General features: G+C 41.5%; 1 protein-coding gene and 1 long non-coding RNA gene across 3 annotated transcripts in view; one reads left to right on the top strand and one right to left on the bottom strand.

Annotated features, from left to right (window-relative positions):
- Positions 1-1,240: 1,240 nt before the first annotated feature.
- On the bottom strand, positions 1,241-20,816 carry CHIC1 (cysteine rich hydrophobic domain 1). Its single transcript, XM_068205167.1, has 6 exons — positions 20,576-20,816; positions 14,196-14,250; positions 7,668-7,823; positions 6,017-6,073; positions 5,769-5,828; positions 1,241-5,074 (listed from the first exon to the last, which is right to left on the bottom strand). Exons 1-6 carry the CDS (start codon positions 20,743-20,745, stop codon positions 5,024-5,026), a joined length of 549 nt encoding a protein of 182 aa, XP_068061268.1. The 5' UTR covers positions 20,746-20,816; the 3' UTR covers positions 1,241-5,023.
- Positions 20,817-21,879: 1,063 nt separating this feature from the next.
- The window catches only part of LOC137482671 (uncharacterized), a 34,949-nt gene continuing 33,181 nt past the window's right edge, over positions 21,880-23,647 (top strand). For both annotated transcript variants that reach the window (XR_011004180.1, XR_011004179.1), the window contains exon 1: positions 21,880-22,336. This is a non-coding gene — a long non-coding RNA (uncharacterized lncRNA). The remainder of the gene's footprint in view (positions 22,337-23,647) is intronic.

The raw sequence follows: 23,647 nt of genomic DNA, 5'->3' as shown, positions 1-23,647 counted from the left end.
TTTAATGGATCACATTCTTTTCACACAAGAGAGGGAACTATCAACACTGGTGCTTTGGCCATGAGCCACTAACTGGAATATTGCTCCTGGTCACTCCTATACAAGGAAAATTAATTCAAATATATGCAAGCAGGATGAACAGAAACAGAACTTTGCTTTTGAGAGGAGGCTAACATTTAATTTGGTCTTAAGAAATGAAGGGTTTAAGTCTCTCCAAGCTTCACTAGAAAAAATAAACTCAGCTAGAACAGTTCAAGTGATGACAGACACAGCATTATAAATACACTGGCACCGACACCACAGCAAGCTGCTCTACCAACAGGTCTGAGACTGCCTTCCAATAGAGTCAGGGCCAAATCCCAAATATCCTTAACACAGGCCTTTGCTGCTAAGTCTGAGCAATTACATCTCCTAAAGCCCCCGAGGGGATTAACTCCTGACTCAGCCCCTCATCCCGTTTTGGCTGAACATCCCAGAAACATTCCCCGCCAACATCCAGGATCAGCTCCATGCTCCAGCAGCCCTGGGTTTGCCCAAAACAACTTCCAACAAAAACATTGCACGTGCCCCTTTCAGGAATGCATGCTTTTCCCTCAGGGATGAGCCGAAGGCTTTAGTTTTAAGTCCTGCTTTCACAGCTCCAAAGCCAGGCTGGTCACACACACAAAGGGCTGCGTTGTGCTGGGCACAAACCCCTCTGGAAGCCAGGATTTGTTCACCCCCACACACTGTCCCTGCTCAGGCTGGCTCCCTGGGAGGTGTGAGAAAAACCTCTGCTTTTGGAGAGGAATGCTGCAGGGAGAGGTTCCTGCCTCCCTTACCAGGGAGGGTCTGTGAGCCCACCAACCAAATAATCGAATTCTAAGGCTGGCAAAAACTTTGGAAATCACCGAGTGCAACCATCAACCAGCAGCACCACCACCACGGTCACCACTAAACCAGGGCCACATCCACACATTTTCCAGCACTTCCAGGAATGGAGACTCCACCACTATCCTGGCAGGAAGGTGGATCACCAGGAAAATCAGATATGATGATCATTCTGTAGTTTTCATCTCTGGAAATCCTTCCCCAGTTTTCCAAGTCTTGTTCTTTGAATAAGCCAAGGTTGTTGGCCTGGCTGTATCAGGTGTATCTCATTTAGACACACCCCACCACTGCTGCCATCCCACTAAAACACCTCTACAAGGAAAGACGCAAAAAATGTCAGTTTTTTTTTTCCATAAACACATTGCACTACTCAAGGTTTTCATCTTTGAATTTAATTAAAGAAAAATGTCTCAAAGTGATGAAGCATGTCTGACTTCCAGCTTCTTTAAATGGCACAAGCCAGTGCAGTAAATTATAGAAAGCAAGCTCAGTTAGAATTTTATTTTCATTTAAAATAAAAAATGGAGAGAAAACTCTCCAGATGTGAGGTCCTGTTAAAAAAGTGGCTGTTCACTTGTAAACAGAATAAAAGTGTTAAGAACACAGTTTCATACAGCTTAAACAAAACCACTTTTCAGAAGCAATACAAGTATGTTACAACACTGTAAGAACACCAAAAGCAGAAAACAAAAGAATGGCAGAAGAATCACGTAACATTGCTCACTAAAGTGATAAATAATTGATGGTGAATGTTAATAGCTTGACATTTTTATTGCTCCAATGGTAGTGTGTTGACAAGAAAATGTAGTAAACTGTCAGTGGGACAATAATAAACATCAATTTATGGTTTTGCATATGGAGTTTTGTACCTATCAAGAAGAGCACAGGAACTTTTTTTTTTGTATTTATCAAAACCACACCAGATTTAATAATTTTTTTTCTCTGTTTAATGGTAACTTACAACGGAACTCGCACTCCCTAGACTTGGGTGTGCATGTTTGAACACTTCTGTGTTTCTCCTCTGGGAAAACACCTCTGCAGGAGCAGGTGGGGAATCGCTAAGGAAGAGCTTTGATGCTCTGCCAGAGTTCTGCACTCCTTCAGTACTCTCCAGATACAAAACTTTCTAGACACAAACCCAAAGATTTCCTGGATAGAATCTAGAAACAACATTAGTGTCAACATGTTGATGTGAAGAAATAAACACTGATTTGGTAGACAGTAGCTGCTTTTAAAAATCTGCTGCAAACTCCCACTCCTGAGAGCGACCAGTCATTTCCCTTTTCTCCTTCTCTGCACAATGGTGTTGGAACCAGCCAAGGCACTTTCTTTACCACTTCCACTCACTCTGCTGACATAAATCTGTTACATTGCTACAAATTCTGACAAATATCCTCCATGAACAGTTCACCAACTCATGCTGATCATTTACTGTCAAAACTGAGATTTCCAGTCTCGGGAGACAGAATTACCTGCGACGTTTTGGTATTAAAGGACAGCCCAAGCAAAAAGAACCTGTGCACAGAGCTCACAGCAGTACTGCCAGCTGCCTTCACCTTCCAGTGAGCTATGAATCCTGTGTCTTTCACATGCAAATATAATACTGCTGCTGGTTTTGCATTTTAATGCAAATTTATCTACTTATTAAAACATGGAGCTTACTGTGAATGACAGGTTTGGCTCTGGTTCTTTATGTTATGGCCACATAATTAAATGTCAATTAAAACACAAAGACGAGACCCATTCATGGTATGAAGACTGCACAATAAATAATTAAGGACAAATTAAAATGTACAGGATTTATGTACTTAAAATGTAAACTTTACAAATTAATATTATGTGCTTAAGTGCTCAAGGCCAGTTTGGATGGAGCTCTGAGCAACCTGGGCTAGTGGAAGGAGGGGGTGGAATGGTAGGAGCTTTGGGGTCCCTTCCACCCAACCCATTCTGTGGTTCCATAGGAAGTGCCTGTTCTCCCACTTGGAAAAATACAGGGAGAAAATAGAGTTGCATGAAGAAGAAAATCAGAACCTGCTGAGATTTCTTGAGTATTTTGCACAACAAAGTTCTGGCAGAACAGTAAGAAACTTCCATTGTTCTGTTAAATACTCCAGAAACTCATTTGTCAGTGAGACCCAAAGAAAGAACCAGGTGTGCAATTTCAGTTTTGGTTTAGTCTTTTTCTGCCTTTTTCTGCCATTATTTTCTCTGCTTCCAGTTAGCACTCATCCCCCCAAAAAAAGAAATAAAATGGAGACAACAAACACTTTGCTTGGTTCTGCAATGGAAATCTGAGTTGCAAGGTGTAGCTAATGATAATTTCAAACAACACAGGAGGTTTTTATTCATGTTACAAATGCAATTACACATTTAGTTGTCACCAATCTACCAATCAAAGTTTCTGCATGAAATGCTCAGATCTCAAACTCTGAACCATCAGCCTGGGACAGGAAACAGCACAAACTTCCCTTTGAGTAACAACTTGCATAAAACTGGCCTTCTGTAAACACTGTGTACAAGGAATCTGACCTTTTACACATATTAGGATGCAATGGTCTTACAAATACTGTACTTTAATAGTATATTGCAAACTTCAGAGATGCAAATACATTCAGAGGAAATCCCAAGTCACCCTGAAACTAAAAAGCAACTTGGGATGATGTTGCAGGGAGTCAAGATGCTGCAAAGAAATGCCTGGACACTGATAATGAAATCCACCACAAGTTGCAGATGCTCAGTTATCTGCTGGGCTTTGTTATTTCTAGTTAGGAAAGGCAGGGAACTTGCAACTATTTCCATTTGCTTTCTTTTATCGAGTGCTCTTGCTTAGGTCAGCCATTAGAGGAAGTTTTTCTACAATGACTTCCCTTCCTGAGATCAGGCAAACAGGGAAGAATCCAAAATAATACTGAATTCCACAAGGCTTTCCTGGCTCTCCAGACAGTGCCTGACTGCCAAAACATATTCAGGAGCCCTTTCAACTGCTGCACTTCTTCCCCTCAGCACGTTTTGAAACTCCACTTTGACTGAGATAAAACCTATTTCCACTGGAAGGGACTTGATGTCACTTGACTGTGAAAATGCTGAAGTACAGCCACACCACAACAGTAACAAAGGTGCTACTTCAGCTTGCATTTGGCCGTTTCTAATTTTTCTCTTCTGTAATGAAGATCTCCGATTCAAGGTTAATTCTTCCTGACTTCAAAACAAAACAGAACTTAACATCCATATATATTCCTCACTTCAAGAGACTTTAGGGTATTTTGTTAATAGCAGCTGTCATCTACCCCACAAATGCAGCTTTTGCAGAGGTGAAGATTTCGGCTTTGTATTTCAGGTGCTGCAAACACCACCTGAAATACTTTTCAAAATAAAGACAGAAATGCTATGCATTTTTCATCCATTTACTAAACAAAGTGCAACTGAGCCCTACACATCTGACATATGTACAAACTCTTTATGGCTTTCCCATAAAACCGGTGTGGGTGGGGCTGTACAATCCCAGGGGAACGAGCACATGGAACAGATGCTGGGGACTGTTGGCAATAGAATAAGAGCTATAATACATTCTGTAAACCTTGGCATACCACACTTTACATTATGCAAAGAGTCAATATTTACAAATCCATAGTGGGTAAACTAAAGAAGCCCCTAAATGTAAATGATGATTTTGCAAAGTGCAGGACAAAACCAGTGCTGTTGACTGCAAGTCCTATGCAAGCAGGTTCTACTAAAATCATTACTACTGGAGTTTACCTGGACATTCCTACTGAGGGTTTCTAGGATTGCAACACTTAGGATGAAATATAGGATGACACAGCTTTAGGATGCACATTGGGGGGCAGCAAAGAGAGAAATTAATAAGGCAGCATGCTCAGAACAAGTTTAAGCAGCACTGATGTTAAGATCCCTAGTGGCAACTCTATCAGTTATTGGTAATGTTAAAAATTCAGAGTGCAACATAGAAGCCTCGTTTAACATAAAAAAAATGTGCAAATTGTTCTCTTCTTAGCAAAAGAAAGTAACAGCAAGGAAGATTTCTACTGAAGAACATTTTTAAGTCACAGCAAAGTAGACCATCTTCTTTCCAAAACCATCTACAAGGCACTAAGGGTAGAAAATGACAGGTAACATGAGAGACCAATGTTGTTCCTCAGTCAGGTCGAAATATGGGGTATTTTGGTAAGAACTCTATTAATATTACCTGTTGAAGAAGGGAAAAAGACAAGAGCAGAAGACAGTAACCAAAAGTTCAAAGCTTCAGCACAATTTCCATGAACATCAGCTAATTCCTAAGACTAAATATATCTGAGATAGTCTGTGAGGAGGGAATGTTCCCCAGGGTAACAAAGCACAGATTCCAGTCATTCTGAAATAAAGGGACTCTGGGTGCTTGGCTTTTTTAGGGGTGGATCTCTTTCCCTGAAGCCTACACAATCTTCACAACTACATGTTAAAGTGGATAGGGGAGTGATAGAACCACAGAAATATTTGAAATTCTGCTTTCCTACAATGTCTGTCTTGTTTAGAACCATGTGAGATTTAGAGCTGGCAGAAAAAAAACCCCACCAAAACAAACCAAAAACAAAAACACAAAGAAAAGGTCCAACTAAAAATCCACATTACTGTAAAGATGCAATAATTCTGCGAAATTATTTGAATCAAAGGAGTTCTGAATACCACTGGAAAAAGTGAGTAAGAGTTAAGGAGCTATGGACTGGTGCTGGTGTGGGAATCACTCCAATGCAGAAAGTCCCAGTGGGTCTCCCTCATTCCAAATTACAGACCAAAATGCACATTTGTCTGGGAGTTCTTTTTGCACAGGGTCACTAAGTGAAGGATTTTCTCTATTAAATCATAGTTCTGTTGAATAGCAATAAGTAACAAGCAATACTCACATATTCCATCATATTGCTAGTTTCACATTTCCTTTTACTCAGCTTCCAGTGCAAACCAAGCTAAGGAAATAATTAACAAAGGATTAGCACAGCCTTGTTTTGATGTGTAATGCAACAAGCATTAGCAATACTGAATTATTAGGATCTATTATTTAGGATCAGTATAAAGTATGGAATTACGACAAGACTGTAAAATCCTTCATTGCCAATATTCTTAAAGCTGAAAGAAACAAGCACTCTTTTCTTACCTTATGATATAGTCTGTTATTTTCCCATTCTAATAACTTCTGAATTGATCTTCTAGTCTAGAAAGGAAGTCAGAAGTGTATCAGAAATGGTTCAGCAGCAGGTCTCATCCAGAAGGATCTCACTACTGCATTTCTGGCTAAGTTTAATTTATAGTAAGTTAAGTTTTATAAAAGTAGAATGACCCAAAGAAGAAATACATGGAAATCTTGGCACTTCAACCCCCCACTCCCCCTTTTTTCAAAAAAGGAAAAACACTCCTGGGTTTTTTGTTAACTTAGAATCACTGGAAAATTTCTAAGATCGTGTCCAACTTAGGCCTGTGGCTCTTCCAGAGTTCATTTAGTTAGTAAGAGATCCTTTTGAATTTGGTGTTTTTACCTCCCACAGCCAACAAAACAGAGTCTCCTGGCCAAATCCTGCACGCACTGCAGGTGTTCTGCTGAAAACACAGACTCCATACATTAAATTTCCAGATTTTGGTAAGGGAATTGTGATCTGGATCTTGGAAAAAAACCTCACCACCAAACTCCAGTTCACAACAAATTATTTTCAACTCTTGGCTACCAAATGTGTCCTTCATTTCCTGCTCTTTCCATGACTGTGGAGAGGAGATGATTTCTCAAGTTTCAGAGATTTTGAAGGTCACAAAGAGACAACTGTGATGATCCTGCACGGTAGACATTTAATTATAATCACTGCATGGCTGTTACCACCCTCACACCCCCACAGAAGTGCCATCATTTTCCCTACTTGGTGCATATTCTCTGTAGCCTTGAGATTTTCATATAAGTAATACTACACCACCACATGGGCATTTATTTAGATTTTCACTGGTACAGGGATATGAAAAATAGCTTTAAAACTGCAAATACTCCTTTAGTATATCTCAGGCATAAACCTCTGCAATAACTAAGTTTATAAAAGCAGTTAAAATGAACTAAAACAAGTCCTGTAACTTTTTAGTGATGCAGCTTCAGTGATGAGCACTTCAACAAGTTAACACATTAATGCACTTCCTCAGTATTTACTGCTGTGATAAATCAATTCTAAACATAAACCACAGAGGTAATTGACTAAAGTGCTTTTCAAAATTATTACTTTGGAGCTGATTACAGGAGTTGTCAACTGTGTTGGGGGGAAGTCTTTAGAAAATAAATTTGTACTTGTTCTTAACAGAAACAGAACAATAAAATATGGCAAATAAACCACAGCTCTGAAATGTTATGGTGCCTATTGCATACAAAAAAGTGATTTTTAAATTTTAAAAATATTTATTTAGGGGGTGGAGGAGTGGGGATGGGGGGTGTAGAGAAGAGAAGTGATTTTTCAGTCTCACTCTGCCACTCTTTGAAGGTCATGAAGGTTCAGTTCTGCACTCAATTCTTAGACCTTGAGAAGTCCTGGAAATTTAGAGTATCATATATTCCATCCTGTTTGAACTGAGATGAGATCAGCTATTCTTTAAACTATTGAGTCAACGGGTAATTTGGTGCAATTTCAAATTTTTTATATTTTCTAAGATGGAAATCAGAATAACCTTTTGAATGTGAGGCCAAACTAGGGTTTTAAAATGGGGAAGATATTATGAAAAGTTATTTAATCCTACCAGTAATTTAAAAATCCATAGAATGAGATGAAACATGGACTCACTCTTTTGTTAAGACAGACCACGGGCCACAGGCTGCAGCCCAGAGTGCAGCAGCAGCACAGGCAGCCACAGAGCAGCCACTTCACATTGACAGGGAGGTTCTTCCTCAGGCAGGCGTTCACTCGGCTGATGCTGGTCTTGAATTCCTCAGGGGCCACCTGCAACAGAAGGGCTCAACTTCAGGGAGAGCCAGCACAGGTGTATTTTCTCAGAAATTGCCTCTACAGCTTAAAATGAAACGGGAAATGACACAATCTCCTAAAGCACTGGTCACCCAGTGAGCATGTAAAGTCATTTTCCTGCAACAAATTCATTTCTGGTGTGCGCACTGCACAAATCTGAGTTCAAAAGCCAAACATCTTTTAGATAAGCAGCCTCATCTGTATTTATTGCACCAGTAATTAATAAATGGGCCTGAAAACATAATGGGCCCAGACAAAATCAGAACTGGGACACAGCTGGGCAATACATGCACTGGCTACGCTGAGCAAAACCACAGAAGAATGACAGATGTCTGCTCTCCAAGGGAATGTGGGAGCATTGCAGTAAATATAGGTACCACAGAAAGGGAGAATATTGTCCAAATTAGTGTCACACCAATCTAAGTCTACACTGTGCCTGGGTGAAGGCCCTGTCCACACATAACTTCCTGAAGTGGCCCATAATTAAGCCACAACTTCCCTTGTGGCTGCTTTCTAAAATAGGGAAGCCTAGAAGGAAATACACTGGATTGTATTTAAGGCAGAGCAAGGCACCTTGTACAGGGTCAGGAATAAAGCCTACTTATTGAAAACTAGCTTTTTGAAATTAAGAAATAAGTATTTTATAACTGTATTGCCACTGCAGAGTCACAGTGGAAGCCCCATTTTGCATCAGAAAGGAGCTCTTTTCTCCAATAACTGCATTTCTCACCTACTCACATACCCCAAATCTCTCATCTCCCTACAGAATCCAAGTCAGTTCCATCTGACAAGTCAAACATGGATTTGAGGCAGTGACTCCAAGATGACACCCTTGACTCTAACACAATCCAGCATTCAAATACACGAAGCAGAATAAATCAGGACCAACAAGAGACTTGACCAGGCAGGCACAATTCAGAACAATTAAAAACCCCATCTTTCCTACCTCCTTGCCATGTTGATGCAAATCCCCAGTGTGAGTCTGTACACAAAGCTGTGCAAGTGCTCCACAACCCCCACCCAAGCCAGCCCAACTCTGCTCATCTGGCTCTGCAAACAAGGACAGCAACACCAACAAAAGTTTATTTAATGACAAAGATCCTTTTCAGCAGGGGCAAAGCCACGGGGCAGGAAATGGAGAGGACCTGATGCTGCTGCCCCTGCCTATTGAGCTGAATTCTTTAAAGCATTGCAGGGAAGGGAGTAAATAAATACAACATCTGTTTCCTGGCCATTCAGGTCAACAGGCACTACAGAGTCAGAGGGCAGCTAGGCTTGCACACCAGCCAGGCCTACAGTTAATAACATGAGAACAGAATTTGTGATTATTTTATAGCAGGAATTAATAAATACATAGAAAGTCATTATTTTGCCCCCCTCCCACATTAAATAGACTGTTTTGTTTTACATCTACGAATGGAGCAACTAAAAACAATTGTCTGTTTTACAAGAGACGCGTTAGTTTAGGGGAAAAAAATGATCAAAGAAAACCCCTGAGATCCTTTGTAGTGGGACATGTGCTATGAAAAAAATCCCATTGTAATGTGGCAAACTATCCTGTACTTGCATGTCTCTAGAACAAGGTTTTATGGATTTCTTTGCCAGTGCCAGATCTTGTACTGGGATATAACAAATACCAGATGCACAGAGCAAAACCATTTCATCTTCAGTGTGGGAGAGTGTTTTGTAGGAAAGAACATCTGGGCTGGTGGTTTCCAGTAACCTCAGGCAGCTGCTGCAGTCACTGCCTCAAAGTAAAATGAGATTCCCACATTAATTGGCATTTTCAACTCCTAAGGAAGTTTCCATAGGCCTCAAATTTAGGTATCTACAAATGGGACTTCCTTTGGTAAATCTTCTAGAATTTTATATTCTGTTTATGTGAAATATAAAAATAAGTAGTTATTTTTCCTAGAACCCATTTATACTTTTATAATGAGACTCCCTAAGAAAAGAGAATGTTTCCTTTTCCTTCAGACACGAAGTTTACTGGACCCTGACAGCAGCACAGCCCAACCTCCACATCCAGCTGAACAAACTTGCCAAAGACAATGGAATGGCACAGCCCAGAGTTTAGTTTAACAAGAACAACCCTTATCAGTGGTAACATCCAACACAAAGAGAACTCAACCAGATTCTCAGATCACAGCTGGCAGAAAAATCTGGGACCTAAGAAGAAAGCACGGGGAGATTCCCTCTTCCTGTGATAATTTCTAGGGAGTAACTGTTCACATCAGGTTAACGTGTTCCTACATTTTAAGATGAAAGTTGAAGTATTCTCATTCCTGCAGAGCAAATGGCTAAACCAGAAACCAACTCTGGATGCCACTAAGCAACAGAAAATTCCCATTTCAGGAGTTTTGGTCTGATGTTTACCTTAATACAGTATTATGAAAGCACCACTACCAAATATTTTCCTGTGAAGGTGAATCTCTTGTCTACAACATAAGATGAAATTAATTAAGATGCTTTTGACTAACCCCAACTATTGGATTGTTTCTGTCTTTAGGAAATGGAATCACAACAAATATTTCTGTCACTAATGACACATCTTCATCTGAAACTAAAGGAACTGGAGGTCAGGATATGCCTCATGTTGTGATAAACAGAAGAAATCACAATTTTGTTGCTCAGTTTACAGCTCAGTGACAGTTAAGCATTGTTTCACAGTGATTAAGAACAAAATACCTGTAAATAATTGTTCTAATCTAATAATGAAACGAAATCCAAATGAAAGTCACCACAGAACTGTTGATTTTCTGATGTAATTTTAACTCTTGCCTTCTTGCAGGTACAGCTTTTGAAAGGTGTATGTGAAAGGGCTGATGTATTTCAAACAAACAGAATTACCAGCTCCTCCTGCACAAAGACAGCTCCCTAAGCAAGCTCAGTTTTGAGTAATTCTGGAAATCTCTTGGAGAGTTTGTGTCTGGCTCTTGAAAAGAACGAGATAAGCACTTTGCTCCTGGCTGTGCTGTACACCTTAGGAAGGGACATTAGCTCCTTTTAGGAGGGAAAAAACAAAACAAACCAAAAAAAAAAAACATAAAAGGAAAGGAAGGGGTGTCATAATATTTTACAACAGGATGCAGAGGATCTCCAAACACAGGAAGGGAGCCAGCAAGGCCCAGCAGGCCTGATCTTTCTCCTTCAGTCATCATGATCAGCAGCCCTATCAATCACACGGCACAATGGCACCACAATGCCCAGCCCTCACTTTATGGCTCACCCTGCACTGCACTGCACACTCCTCTCTGGGCCAGGACCCCTTTTGTTTCAAGAGCAGAGCAGGAAATTCCACTTTTCCCCTTCAGGATCACTGACTCCATCATCTTCTGGTCACCTGGGGCAGTGTATGCTACTGTGCTTAATATCACAGAGAATATTTTGTTAAAAGCTTGTTTAAAATAATTAATAATCCTGTAAACCTGTAGCACACAGAATTTAAATTTAACCAGCATTCCAATTTAGGCCAAGGTCCAATTACATTATTAAAAGTTAAATATTGCCTCTGTATTAAGTGTAGCCAAATCTTTTCTTATAAGTGTTCCTCTGAAAAGAAGCCTGGCTTGGGATTTACAAACCAGGTGAGTTTCTGCCTCGTCCTGCAAGACAAATATTAATCCAGCTGAATTAGCTACGCCAAACATCTGATGTACCTGGGATTTGCCTTTCCTTTATTATTTTATTGCCTATGCTTTACCCTCAAATGTACACATTCACCTCTCCCAAGGAAAGCAACAAATGAAGTCTCAATTAAACACTGAAGATGTAATTACAAGCATGTAGCTCTAGGCTAACCTACAACAGCTATGCAGTCTCTGTAAAAACTGGGAGACTGGGAAATGGCTGAAGGACGAGGGGGATTCCAGACTTCAGAAAATCAGGTTTGCTGCCATCACAGTGTGGATGGGCAAACTGAGGGCAGGAAGCTTAAGGAAATTACTAACACAAGAATGTGGCATAAATCCCAAAAGTCTGTGCTTCTGGGAGAAAGGTGCAGCTACAGAGTTTTCTCTAATTAGGATTTTCATCCTGCTTTAAGAACCTACATCTTTAACATCTGTATTTATTCAAAAGAAAACCAGTACCACTGAGAACTCCATCAAGCCCATCTAATGGCTTCATCTCTTACATTCCATTAGCAGATGGGATTTATTATTAATATCAATTCACAGGGAACAGCAAAGCCATTCAACTTAATGTTACACGGGCAATATGAATAAACTGTGACATTGTCTTAGAGTAGCTAGGACCAATGCAAATTCACAGTAAACATTTTAATCCCAATTTGTAAATATAAACAGTCACTGTTATTCATAAATTTTGATTTCATAAAAAGCAAAAAAATTACATTTTAACAACAGAGGATGTTAGAGTGGGGTCTCAGTTGACTATGGTACTGATTATTGTGAATTATTTAACAGGGTATTTGAAGAAAAACCTCTTACTGGAAAAAATTACTGAATTTTCATTTTTCAATAGGGATTAAGATGATTGACTGCCTCAACCAGAGGAAGAAGGAAATTCTTTATTTCTTGCAATTGACTGAAGTTATAAAAACCAAAAGTCCCACATTAAAAGCTGTGGTTTTTAATGTCTTTCATAGCAGTGGTGGCAGGCAGGAAGAAAAATGTGTTTACTATCTCATTTGATTGGTGTTCTCCCCTGACAAAAGGGAATTAATTTCCTTACTCAGAAAGCCCCTCAAATCCACAAGGTAACAGAATATCAAGATTCTCAACAGAGAAGCATCCCTGTATACAGCAAATCCCTGCCCATGCCACTCCTGCAGCACTGATTACACCCACAGAACAAGAAGGGTAAATGCCAATAGAAGAATTTCCTCTTTTCTGTCTTTGCTAAATTAAGTCCAAGCACTCAAGTGAACTTTAAATTAAGCTTTTGTTCACTGTCTATTTAACAAGAGGAGGACAGTCAAGTGGAAAATGTGACAGCCACTGATGCTGGTATTACAAAGTGTAGACCTGGTGCTAGGTTGGTTTCTTAATAACCCAAATATATTTTAGAGAGACAGAAAGAGATGAAATGGTATCACTAAATTTAGTTTTAATGTTTCTTGCCTGAGATTTTCTACAGGCTTATTTATAATAAACTACAACTTGAGAAAAAGAACATAAAAATAGTTTTTTTCCAGAATGTATTGTGGCTGTTCAGTGATCAGAAAGAGCTTCCCAGAAAAGAATAAGCCTCAGACAAGGCGGTGAAATGCAAAGTGTTGTCAGCAGCCCTCACACTGGAATCTAGTAGGATTTGCCTTTCTGAGCTCAGTGAGATCCTAAAATTCCCAGGCTGATTTTCAGCACCCAAAAACTCCAAGCAGAACCTGCTTTTCAGGGGTACTGCTGTCAGAACAGCTGGACAACCTCAAGACAAGGGTTTTATTCATTGTAATCTGGTGTGAAAATGCAGGAGGAGAAAGCCCAGATGGATGTGGCAGAAGCAGGAGCAACCACTCAGCTGTGTTTAGTGGATTGTTGGTATGACTCAACCTCTGCAAGGGGCTGCAGAGGGAGTGCAGCTCTATGGGATGACATGAGACAAAGCAGAAAGAGCCAAATAAACTTTTTTTTTCCCCAAATTCTGGAAAAGATACACAAGGGGGATATAAATCAAAGCAAAAACAAAGCACTAGACAGTGAAACAGCAGGAAGAAAAAAATTCAAGAAAGAAAGAATTAAGCAATTAAAAGATTTAAAAAATACAATTACAAAAATGTTTTAAAACTAAGAATTTAGTGAAGATTGACTTAATAGCTACAAATTACAGTTTCTTACACCTGCCTTAAGTAAGATGACAGGACTCCAGAGAAAGCAAGAGACTTGTCACCACTAATTTTCAGAACTAAATGGTATTTCTGAAAATGTACTAAAAACCTACTTAATTTGTAGATTTAACACTATGTTTTGTTCTGTAAAGCTTCAGATAAAACAGATTCACTTCCTAAGGTTTGTCTAAACAAACTCAAGGCTTGGCAGGCATACTCAAAAGAGAGGTCTAGTATTTGGACTGATTTAATTCACCCAGGAGGGAGCACAAACTCCAGGTATTTAAAAAGCAAGTTTAAGTGAGTGTTGCTTTCATGTCTGCATGCAAACAGTCGAATCCATGGTGAGCTTTGCTGTGTTCGGAATGTCAATAATGATAACAATCACTGCAAATCCTTCCTTCTTGTTTCCAGCTACACTGAGGGACTGGGCAGGGAGCAGCTGGGTCACACAGGCCACAGGTAAGTTTTTAGTGGGTTCATGCTCAGGTACCCAACACAGAAACCACTGGATGCACTGGCTCCTCCCATTGAAAAGAACAGTTTAATCTCACACTTACCTTCCCTGTCAGAACAGAAGGAAATTCTGTATCAAACTTGTTGCTCAAGCCAAACCTTGAAAACAAAAGAGACAAACAAAATATATTCCACCTAACTTACTTTGTTTCCCTTAATAAAAAAATGTAATAAGAGTTTTTACTTTAAAAAGAAACCACTATTAATTTCTTTTGCCCTTACATTTGCATTACTTCATGAGCTTTTGATCTAAGTTAATACAAGGTCTCGTGTGCCATTCAGTCATTTCCAGACAGAAACACAGCTCGGTGCCTTACTTCAGTACCTCCAGAAGTACAAAAATTCTTCTCCAATTGGATGGCAGCAAGTTTCAATCTTTGACTTTTGTAAGAAAAAACCCTCCAGCTATAAAATCCCAGGTTCAACAACACTTTTACTTTCTTACACATGCAATTGTTCCACGTGCAATAGATGAAGTTTGTTTTAAGGAACCCATTCATCATCATCTTAGAAATTTATAACCATGTGGTTTTAAAAACTTCCTTTGGGCTGAGTTAAGGTACCTTGTAAGAGCCTACACAAAAGAGACTTTTACAACAATTATGATCTTCAAGAAAATTAAGTTTTGGGTACCACTGTGGCTGCTCTTCACTGAAGTGTTTTGGGGTTTGAGCAAAAGGTTTTCATTATAAGCAGTGAAAGCTCCAGGGAGCTGGATTTGGCTTGTAAACCTGTTACCACTTATTCCAAAACCCCTAAACCTTTAAAATTCAGTAATTTAATAAAATACAGCAGCAGCTGGCCCTCAGCTACAATATGTATGTTTGATGAAAATTAAATATATTGTACATCAAGTCAGCTCTGCTAAACTATCTCCTGAGTATATGTGCTCAAAAAAAATCAAAATACCTGAAAGAATCACTGCCAAAAAGAAGAGCATAAATACATTTGGTATTGTAGGAGTTATTGAAGAAACAAACTTTGCTTTGAGTCAAACTGACACCTGCCATACTCCAAACTGGTCCCTGGTACCAGTATGGCTGAAATATCACAGAATTGTGGAATGGTTTGGGTTGGAAGGGACTTTAAAGGTTCCAACACCTTCCCCTGGACATCAGTGCCCATCATTACAGCACACATACACACTCCTGTGCATGTGTGATATCCCAGATACCCAAACCTGACAATGGAAATAGTTCCCAAGTAACAAAAAGTCAAATCAACCTTAAAGTCGAGAGAGGCAGAACAGAAGAACTTGTGCTGTCTCTAGAAATCCAGTAACTGAAATGTTTGGCAGCAACACTGGTGAAGTTCAATCCAGTCCTTTGATGAATAATTTAAGTTAGAGCCTCTTGTAAATAGCAGTAGTTGTGTAAAACATTACAAAAACCCCCAAACAGTAAAAACAGTAAGATTTCAGGCAAGCACAAAAGTTACTAACATATCACATTTCCATTCTCTTTGTAATCTGGCAAGGCAGCCTCCACATTTTGTACCTTTTCAAGCTGAAATCTTCCAGGGTTAGTAATGTCATATATTTAGTTTTAAGGAAGCTTAGAGAGCAGTGAAGTAGTCTTTTCAGTCTTAAAAAAAAAGACTAAAATTATAAAGCACATTCACAAGCTTGCTTTGAGGAACACAAGACTTTTCAGTGCAGCAGCAATGGAACAATCTGGAATGATCACAAAGTAGGAGCAATCAGACAACACTATAAAAGAACTACTGGAAAATTCAAGAATTATTTACTCTACCTATCTAACAGATCAATCCCACTAAATCATGCCAAAGGTCCATCTTGTCCACAACACTGATTCTTACAGTGGCCAGGAGCAGCAGCTTAGGAAACGGCAAAAGAAATGGGGAAAAAAAAGAGCAAACATGTACCAGCTGTTCCTCAGAACCCTCCTCTGACTGTCAACAATTCAGAGTTCAAACACTTCCTAAGCCACAGGTAGTGTCTTTTATCTCACTGATCAAATACACTCATGAAAATTCCCATTGCACCCCAATTTCCATAAAGAACAAGATAAATTAGTGCTTTCTGATTAATAAATCTGATTAGGAATGCAAGATCACAATGTGTTTTGGGTTAAATTTCAAAGTTGATGTCATGAAACATATTAAAACACCCAAATTTTTATTAGTTGCCAAAACACTCCCTTCAGTTGCAGCACGTCCGGGAAACCTGAATTACAGAAAGGCTTCTCTCACACTGACACCTGAGAGTGGCTAAAGAATGTAACTTTATGTTTTAACTACACTTTAAATACTATATTTAGTCAGAATCACTGATGGCCTTTAGCACAGTTTTACTAAAATATCTCTAGAAGTTTTACAGACTATTCTGTGATTATTTACTACATGGCTTAGAAACACTAAACTTTCTGTTAGATGGTGACTCAACAACCAAATAAAATAAAAAGATTGAAGCAGGATGTTATACAGCTGTACAGCTTTACAGGCAACTTTGTGAAAGTACTGAAGTGTTATTAGAACCTTTCACATAAAGAAATTAAAATCTAAAGTATTGATCAAGAGGTAATTAACTTAGACTTCCTACAACAGACTAGTGATCTAGCATGAGCAGGCCTAGGAAATCTTCTAAACTTCAGTATCATGATTAAAAATCATGATAACATCAATTCCAGTAGCTGTCCCTTAAGTAATTTAAACCAGCAGTTGGTGGTGATTTATTTCTGGGCCAGTTCTGTGACTCCTCAGTGCAAGCTGCCCAAAGTGTAACATTTAGAAACTCAGATCAGTCACCCACGTCCTGTGGTTGCACTTTTCTCACTGCATGACAAGTACCTCTAAAAGCCAGGCACGGTTTCCTAGAGGCTGCAATAGAACTAGGATGACCTCACTTGCCAGTTCTGGCCTTCTTTCCCTGTTTTCATGGATGGCATCAGGCAAATCCCATCACCTCATTTTCCCCCATCTGCAGAGTGGTGAGAACACAACTTGTCCTAGGGAGCTATAATAAGAGAAATGCATAAATCCCTCAGTTAAAGGCTGAAATGAACATCCTGAATCACCAGTTGCAAACCTCACCTGCAACAGGTACCACAAGATAACAGTTTTTTATTGGTTTACAAAGCAGGAGCTCAGGTTTTCTGTCCCAGAACTGAAACAGGAAGAGTTTGGAAACACTTTCTTACATCTAGAAGAGGGTATTTCAAGGTGCTTTGCCTTTTTATTTTGTTTGACTTAAATCTCACCTCATTCTCAGTTCTCCCACTCCTGTATTTATAGATAGTAATCAGCCTTACTAGACTGCACAAGTTAAACCTGTTTAGTGAAGCTTTCCAACCTCCTTCTAGCACAGCTCCTTTCCCCACACCTAATCCAGGTTATGTTTAACCTCTCTGCAAGAGTGGAGGTCAGATCCCACACTGCTCTTTATGAGGTATCAGCTGAGCTTTGGCCAACATTAGAGGGTAAAGATGACATTCCTCAAGAGCCCTGAGCTGAAATCTCCTTGAACATTTAACATTCCCCAGTTCAGAACATTTTCCTGTGCAGCCAACAGAACTATCCAAGAATCCTTAGCCACGGATGATGTTTTGGAAAATTAAGTTTTTGGTAACGAGTGGGATGCTGAGGTCATTTTCTATTTTAAATATGTGGAAGGTGGAACAATACCAGATAATACTCAAATGTTATCTCAACTGGCTCTTCCTTCCCTAGCTGATGAAAATAAACTTTTCATCAGCACCTGGACTGTGGGTCCCTGGGGCACTCCTACAGAAAACAGGACAGAACACCAAAAGTTAACTTCTAGCCAAGACTAGGGGGTTTGCAGACTTCAGCAGGAAGCTGGAAACTAATGGCAAAAATATGTTTAATGGTTATTTCATTACCTCATTACCATCCATCCAAATGGACTTAATGATATGGAAAAATTATAGCAGACAAATACAACCCTATAACCAGGTTACAGTTTGCTTACTGCTCTGTTTTTGGAAGTTATTGCCTTTGCTTTGCTAGGCATGACTCAGTCTTCACTACAAATGCCTGTGTGGAGATACTTGGATGCACCAATCAGTCACACTATGGGAGAAACAGCAGACAAGGTGTTTATAACTCATCAAAATGGAATTGCAGAAGAAAAGGCATTTACTAGGACCTAGTAATTTATCTGTGCTAAAATGAAAAAGCTTTCAAAAACAATAAATATGACAGAATTTTTTCAAAGAATCCTGGACAAGATGAACATAGATTTTGCCAACCATTTTTATACACGTCCTCTCAGAGTAAAATAAAACAAATACACTTTACGTGGTCACTCTTACCACACACAGGGGTAGAAGGGCTGGCAAAATGAAGTGGGAAAAGCAAGATCCTGCTAAATACCCCCAGAAAACTCCTGGAATTTATATTTAGTTGGATACTGCAGAATAGTTACTCTGTTACAGCAAGTAGCTCACTGACAAGGTCACAAGAATAAGAAGTCTCTTACAAGAAACTAACAATGTTTGAGTCTACCAACTTAGGAGTTTCAAAAGAGAACTGGACATGAAAAGCTGAAGCAGATGACCCTGGAATTTGAGAACTATCCCTTCTCTATACACCAAAAATATTCAAGAATGCCAGTGTCAGTTGAGGAACAGGAGATAGCTGAAACAAAAATCCAAGGAAAACAATGGCTTTATAAAGATAATGGTTTTTCTTTTTTTAATAATGTCTGACTTGTAAGGACAGACCTTTTCATTAGCAGTACTCCAGACAGGTTCAGCAAACAAACCCAGGTTTCCTGGATGCCATTTCTTCCTTCAGTAACTGGAGCAGGCTGGTTCTGCAGCCAACTGATTTCAAAAGCAGCAGCCTCTGTGTGATCAAAAAGTGACAGAGTTCCAACACACAAGCTCTCTGGGAATCAAACCAGTTCCCATTTAACAGGAGGTTAGGATTATGTACTCCAGTGTCCAGGGTTTACTTGCATTTTATGGGTAACACCCAATAACTGTTTTTATCAGTATAAGGAGATTTAAAAATACAGCATGAGCTGATAAAAGCTGCCTCCTACCATGCAGGTAGGTCCTGTTACAGGAAGAAAGCTGAGAGGGGTGGGAGAAAGGGAAAATAAGTTGGATGTGGATTCAGTTCAGGTGGTTACAAGGGCATGCAGCTAGCTAAGGATTTCCATTTCCCTGACAAGAGTGCTTTTCTTTGATGTAGACATCACTAGATCTTGGAGATGCTCCTGCCCATCCCAAAAAGATGCTGGAACCAAGAAGGAACTGTAAGTAACATCACTAATACACAAAAAGCATCACAGAAAGAAAAGCAGATGAGTGTGTAATGTTTTTTTCCAGTTCAGCACTTTAAATCAGGTAGCTCCTAAGATGGGTACTTGATATTCTGAGCATCTTGCTTGTGTTCCAGCTCTCCTTTAGTCAGGCCAGCAGCTATTTGGGGTGAGGACACAAAGAAATTCCATCTGCACGAGCAAATGCACTGTGGTGCAGCAGAGCAACTCCCCACTGGCACCAGCTCAATGCAACCCTGATCCAGGCTTCCATGAGGACACAGATCCAACACCACTTCCCATGGCATGGGAGAGCCTTCCCCACCCAGTGCTTTTGCTGCAGGGACTTAGATCACACTGCACCTACTTACAGAGAGAAATGTGAATTTTATGCAATCCAAAGACAGAGCCAAAGCAACACAAGCTTGGTGGGTCTCTGCAATACATACATTTCAATACCTCCCTCCCTGCCATGAAAATTAACATGACAACCAACAACTTGTTAAGGATGCCCTCACTTCTATTAATTCTTCAGCTTGCTGGAGCAGGAATACTAAGAAAATCCCTACTAGTAAACATTACGTATAAGGAAACACAGCTTGCTCGTCTTCTGTTCAACTGTTTAAATGAGCAGCAAACATTCTGGCTCACGCTGTGTTCCAGTGATAAAAACACTCAATCTAAACCAAACTCTCAACTAAGTTTGGGGCAGATAAAGTACAGCACGGGCAGGAGCCTCCTCTGCAGTGCAGTGTGGGGGCTCCCTGGCTCAGCTGTGGCACACAAGGGTCACAGCGAGATGGTTTGAACAGGCGTTCGTCCTCGCATCGCGCGGACTTTGCTTTTTATCTAACAAATTGTTTGGATAAAGAGGAGCAACCAGGGAGGGCTGCCAGGGCTGCGCTGCAGCCTCTGCACCCAACAGCCAACTCCGGCTGTTCATTCACGGCTGGGGGTTTCCTCGAGCTACAGGAAAATACCCACGTTCACAGCAGTTCCCCTCACAGAGAGGGGAGAGGGGCGCAGCGCAGCGGCTCTCGGCCCCGCGGGGCGGGAGGCCGGGGCCGACAGGGCCGGGGCACGGTGCTCCCGCTGCCCTCACCCCTCCCGGCGCTCCCGCCCGGCTCCACCGCCCCGCCACACCGGCCCCTCACGCTGCCCCCGCTCCTTCCTTACACGGTGATGTGCCCGGCGCCCCGTACCGCTACGGGATCGGGCGCGTCGCGGGGCCGGGGCAGCTCCTGGCTCCGCACCACGGGCTCGGGCTCATCCTGCTCCTCCTCGTCCTCCTCCTCCAGCTCGTAGATCGTGTCGAAGTCCGCCATATTGGGCAGCAGGACGCTCATCGCCGGCCCTCCCGCCGCGCCTGCGCAGCGCGCGCCGGGGGCGGGGCCGCGCCTCGGCCACGGCGGCGGCGGGCGGCGCGCAGGCGCGGCGGTGGCAGCGCTGAGGGGAGCGGAGCGGAGCGGTGCGGCGCGGTGCGGTGCGGTTGTGGTAGCGCTGAGGGGAGCGCTGCGGCGGACGGCGCCGGGCTGCCCGCGTCACCCCCTGCGCGAGCTCCCCGGAGGCGGCGGGGAGCGGCTTGCGGCCGCTTGTTGGTGGCCGGAGGCGGCCGCTCAGGTGCGGGCGAGCCCGCCCGCCCGCCCGCCCGCCCCTCGGCGCTCCCGGGCGGCAGGTAGCGAGCCGGCACGAGGAGCTGCTGAGAGAGGAGTTAGCGGTTATAGCGAAGCCGGAATGACCTTGTCGAGCTCTTAACTTGTTTTCAGAGACTCCCTCTAAGCCTGCCGTGTGCAAGGAAGCGGAGTAGCTCTGCTACCGTTAGCGTTTGTAACTCCCCCGACCTCCCCTGCCGCCGCCGCCGCCGCCTCGGGTGCGCGCTCGCGGCCCTTCCCGCCCCTCGGGTGCGCGCCGAGGGGCGCGAGCCGGCGCGAGCGGCTCCCGCGGGGAGGTTTAATGTGCTGGTTACAGGATAAAAACCTCACTGGATTTGCTTTCAGGGAAAAAACCAAAAAAAAAACAAACCAAAAAAGCCACCCCTGAGCCTCCGGCGTACAAGGGACCTGAATATCTGTGCTCTCGTCACCGCACTCATAACTGCTCCGCGCGCCTCCCTCAGGGCCGCGAGGGGCTCCTGAGGGAAGGTGGGGGCCGGTGCTGGCCGCCTGTATTTTGGCCTCCTTTCCAGGTGTGTTTCTGCGGTGGTTCTAATAAAAACAGCCAGGTAGCGCTTTCCGCCCTTCCCCTCCTGATTCTGCCTGCTGCGTCGCTCCCCGGGGTACCTGAGGTGAAGATAAGGGAGGGCGGGGATTGTGGAGTCTTCCCGGAGTTTTGAGGTTTGTTGGCGGGTTTGGAAAGTGAGTTTTATGTACAGCGTAATGGGGTGGTGAGAGGGAAGAAAATCCACAGAGGAACAGCAGAACTTGGGGGAAAAATGTTCTCTCCGAATACCTCAGGGCAATGCCCCCATCTGCACACAGGTGTAAGTGATTATTTGGGTAATAAGCACTTAATTACTCACCTACTGCAAATGGAAAATAATAAAAAATCTTTTGGTGTTTGTCATTGCAATAGAAGAATAAAAAACGAATTTATGAGGGAGGTGTTGGTTCTTTTTAGTGTTAGTGTAGCTCCTATAGTGTTGGCTCTGGTTTGTGTACCAAACAGAATTCCTGACCTGCAGGTACTCTAAGGAATGAGCTCACCTCCTCCTGCATGAGGTAAAAACGGGTCTCCATCCCTGTCTGTTGTTTCCAGGAAAATACTTCCCTCCTAAATCATCTTTATTGTTTTTCAGGAGTTTCTAGACTGCAGCAAAATGCAGATGACTTGACAGTGGAAATTCTTGTTGCCTCGGAAAGTAACATGTTATGAGCTACAGTTTTATCAGTGCTGTGTGCTCTTACTTCAGCACATTATCCATCTTATGTGGAGCTGCAGGTAAATCACACTCTAAGCTAGGGAAAAAATTAAGAGGCAAATTGTTATAAAATGAAATTTTGTTCTCCTATTTTTGTCAAAATACTTTTTTCTTATTTAGTGTTGAATGTTGCAGTAAATTGCAGAGAAGGTAAGTAATTGACCAAATACTGAAAATACATCCTGTTTAGAAACATGATAAAAAAAGAGAAGATTATTCTATACTTAAGGATCTGATATTTTTTCTACTCCTCTCATCCTTATGTAGATTCATAACCAATGGAAAGAAAGTGTTGAAACAACTCAAAGTTATATATAGGAGTATTAATAAGGTAGTGTTCTTTATTTTACTCTCAGTTAAATTCTGGATGTTTACCTTAACTGGTGTGAAAACCAAAAAAGGTGAGTGTTGTAACTGAGAGCACTGGAAGAAATGATAGTTCTGATGCTGTGCATTGACATTGTGGGCTTTAATATTCAGTTGAGATTGTCTTGCTTGATGGCTGCTTTGGTGAACTGTCCCTGGGAAAAGTCATACAACCACAGAATGGTCTGGATTGAAAGGGGACTTAAAGCCATCGGCAGGGACACCTTCCACCATCCAGGCTGCTCCAAGCCTCATCCAGCCGTGCCTTGGACACTTCAGGGCTCGCATTTGTTCAGTGTTTTTCCAGTAAAAATGTCTTGAAAATTTCACAAGGATGAAAGAGCGAGGGACAAGCAGAATGTGTGCTGGAAAGTGAAATAAATCCCATGGACTTGTCTGCAAGGATGTACAACTGTCACATTCAGTATGACAGTGCTGACAGGTGTTAGGGCAAGGTGTGGCAAACAGGAACACATTCAGCACAGTCTCTTGATTAATTGAAAAACCTCCATTTAATGCAACCTGGGTTTGGATTTAATAAACAAGCCAATGTTACAGACATTTAAATGGACATTGTGCCAGAAGGACACATGTGGTATGGCATTAAGCTCCAAAGCAGGTGGTACAATAAGTTGCTGAATTGAGTGCAATAGGAAGCATATATTACTGTGTGACTTCATTATAATGAGGGTCTGAAGTGTTAACAAAACAAGAAAAGAAGCGTTTTTAATTGGAAAAGGTACTTTGCTATAGCAGCTTCATGTTTAACAACTTGTGCTTTTAAATAATAGACTGAAGTCAAAGATCAGCTGAAGTTTCAGTAGATTTTTTTTATGTGTGTGTGCTCTCTCCCCTAGGAACAATGACCATCTGGGTGGAAATAGACTATTTTAGAAAAAACACCTTTTGTGTCCCATGTCTGTATTTAAAGAATGTCTGTTTGGTATTGGGTTTGAGAGGTAAAT

This window comes from Anomalospiza imberbis, chromosome 14, assembly GCF_031753505.1.
Source record: "Anomalospiza imberbis isolate Cuckoo-Finch-1a 21T00152 chromosome 14, ASM3175350v1, whole genome shotgun sequence".
Taxonomy (NCBI): domain Eukaryota; kingdom Metazoa; phylum Chordata; class Aves; order Passeriformes; family Viduidae; genus Anomalospiza; species Anomalospiza imberbis.
This window is presented reverse-complemented; position numbering and strand designations above follow the sequence as displayed.

What these genes read in the sequence shown, in the direction of transcription:
- CHIC1 (XM_068205167.1), bottom strand. Translation starts at nt 20,745, where the DNA reads ATGAGCGTCCTGCTGCCCAATATGGCGGACTTCGACACGATCTACGAG. An exon ending in CTTCTGTTCTGACAGGGAAG is followed by an intron (nt 7,824 to 14,195) that starts GTAAGTGTGAGA and finishes CTTCTGTTGCAG; the next exon opens with GTGGCCCCTGAGGAATTCAA. An exon ending in TGGTCTGTCTTAACAAAAGA is followed by an intron (nt 6,074 to 7,667) that starts GTGAGTCCATGT and finishes CTTCCTTTCTAG; the next exon opens with ACTAGAAGATCAATTCAGAA.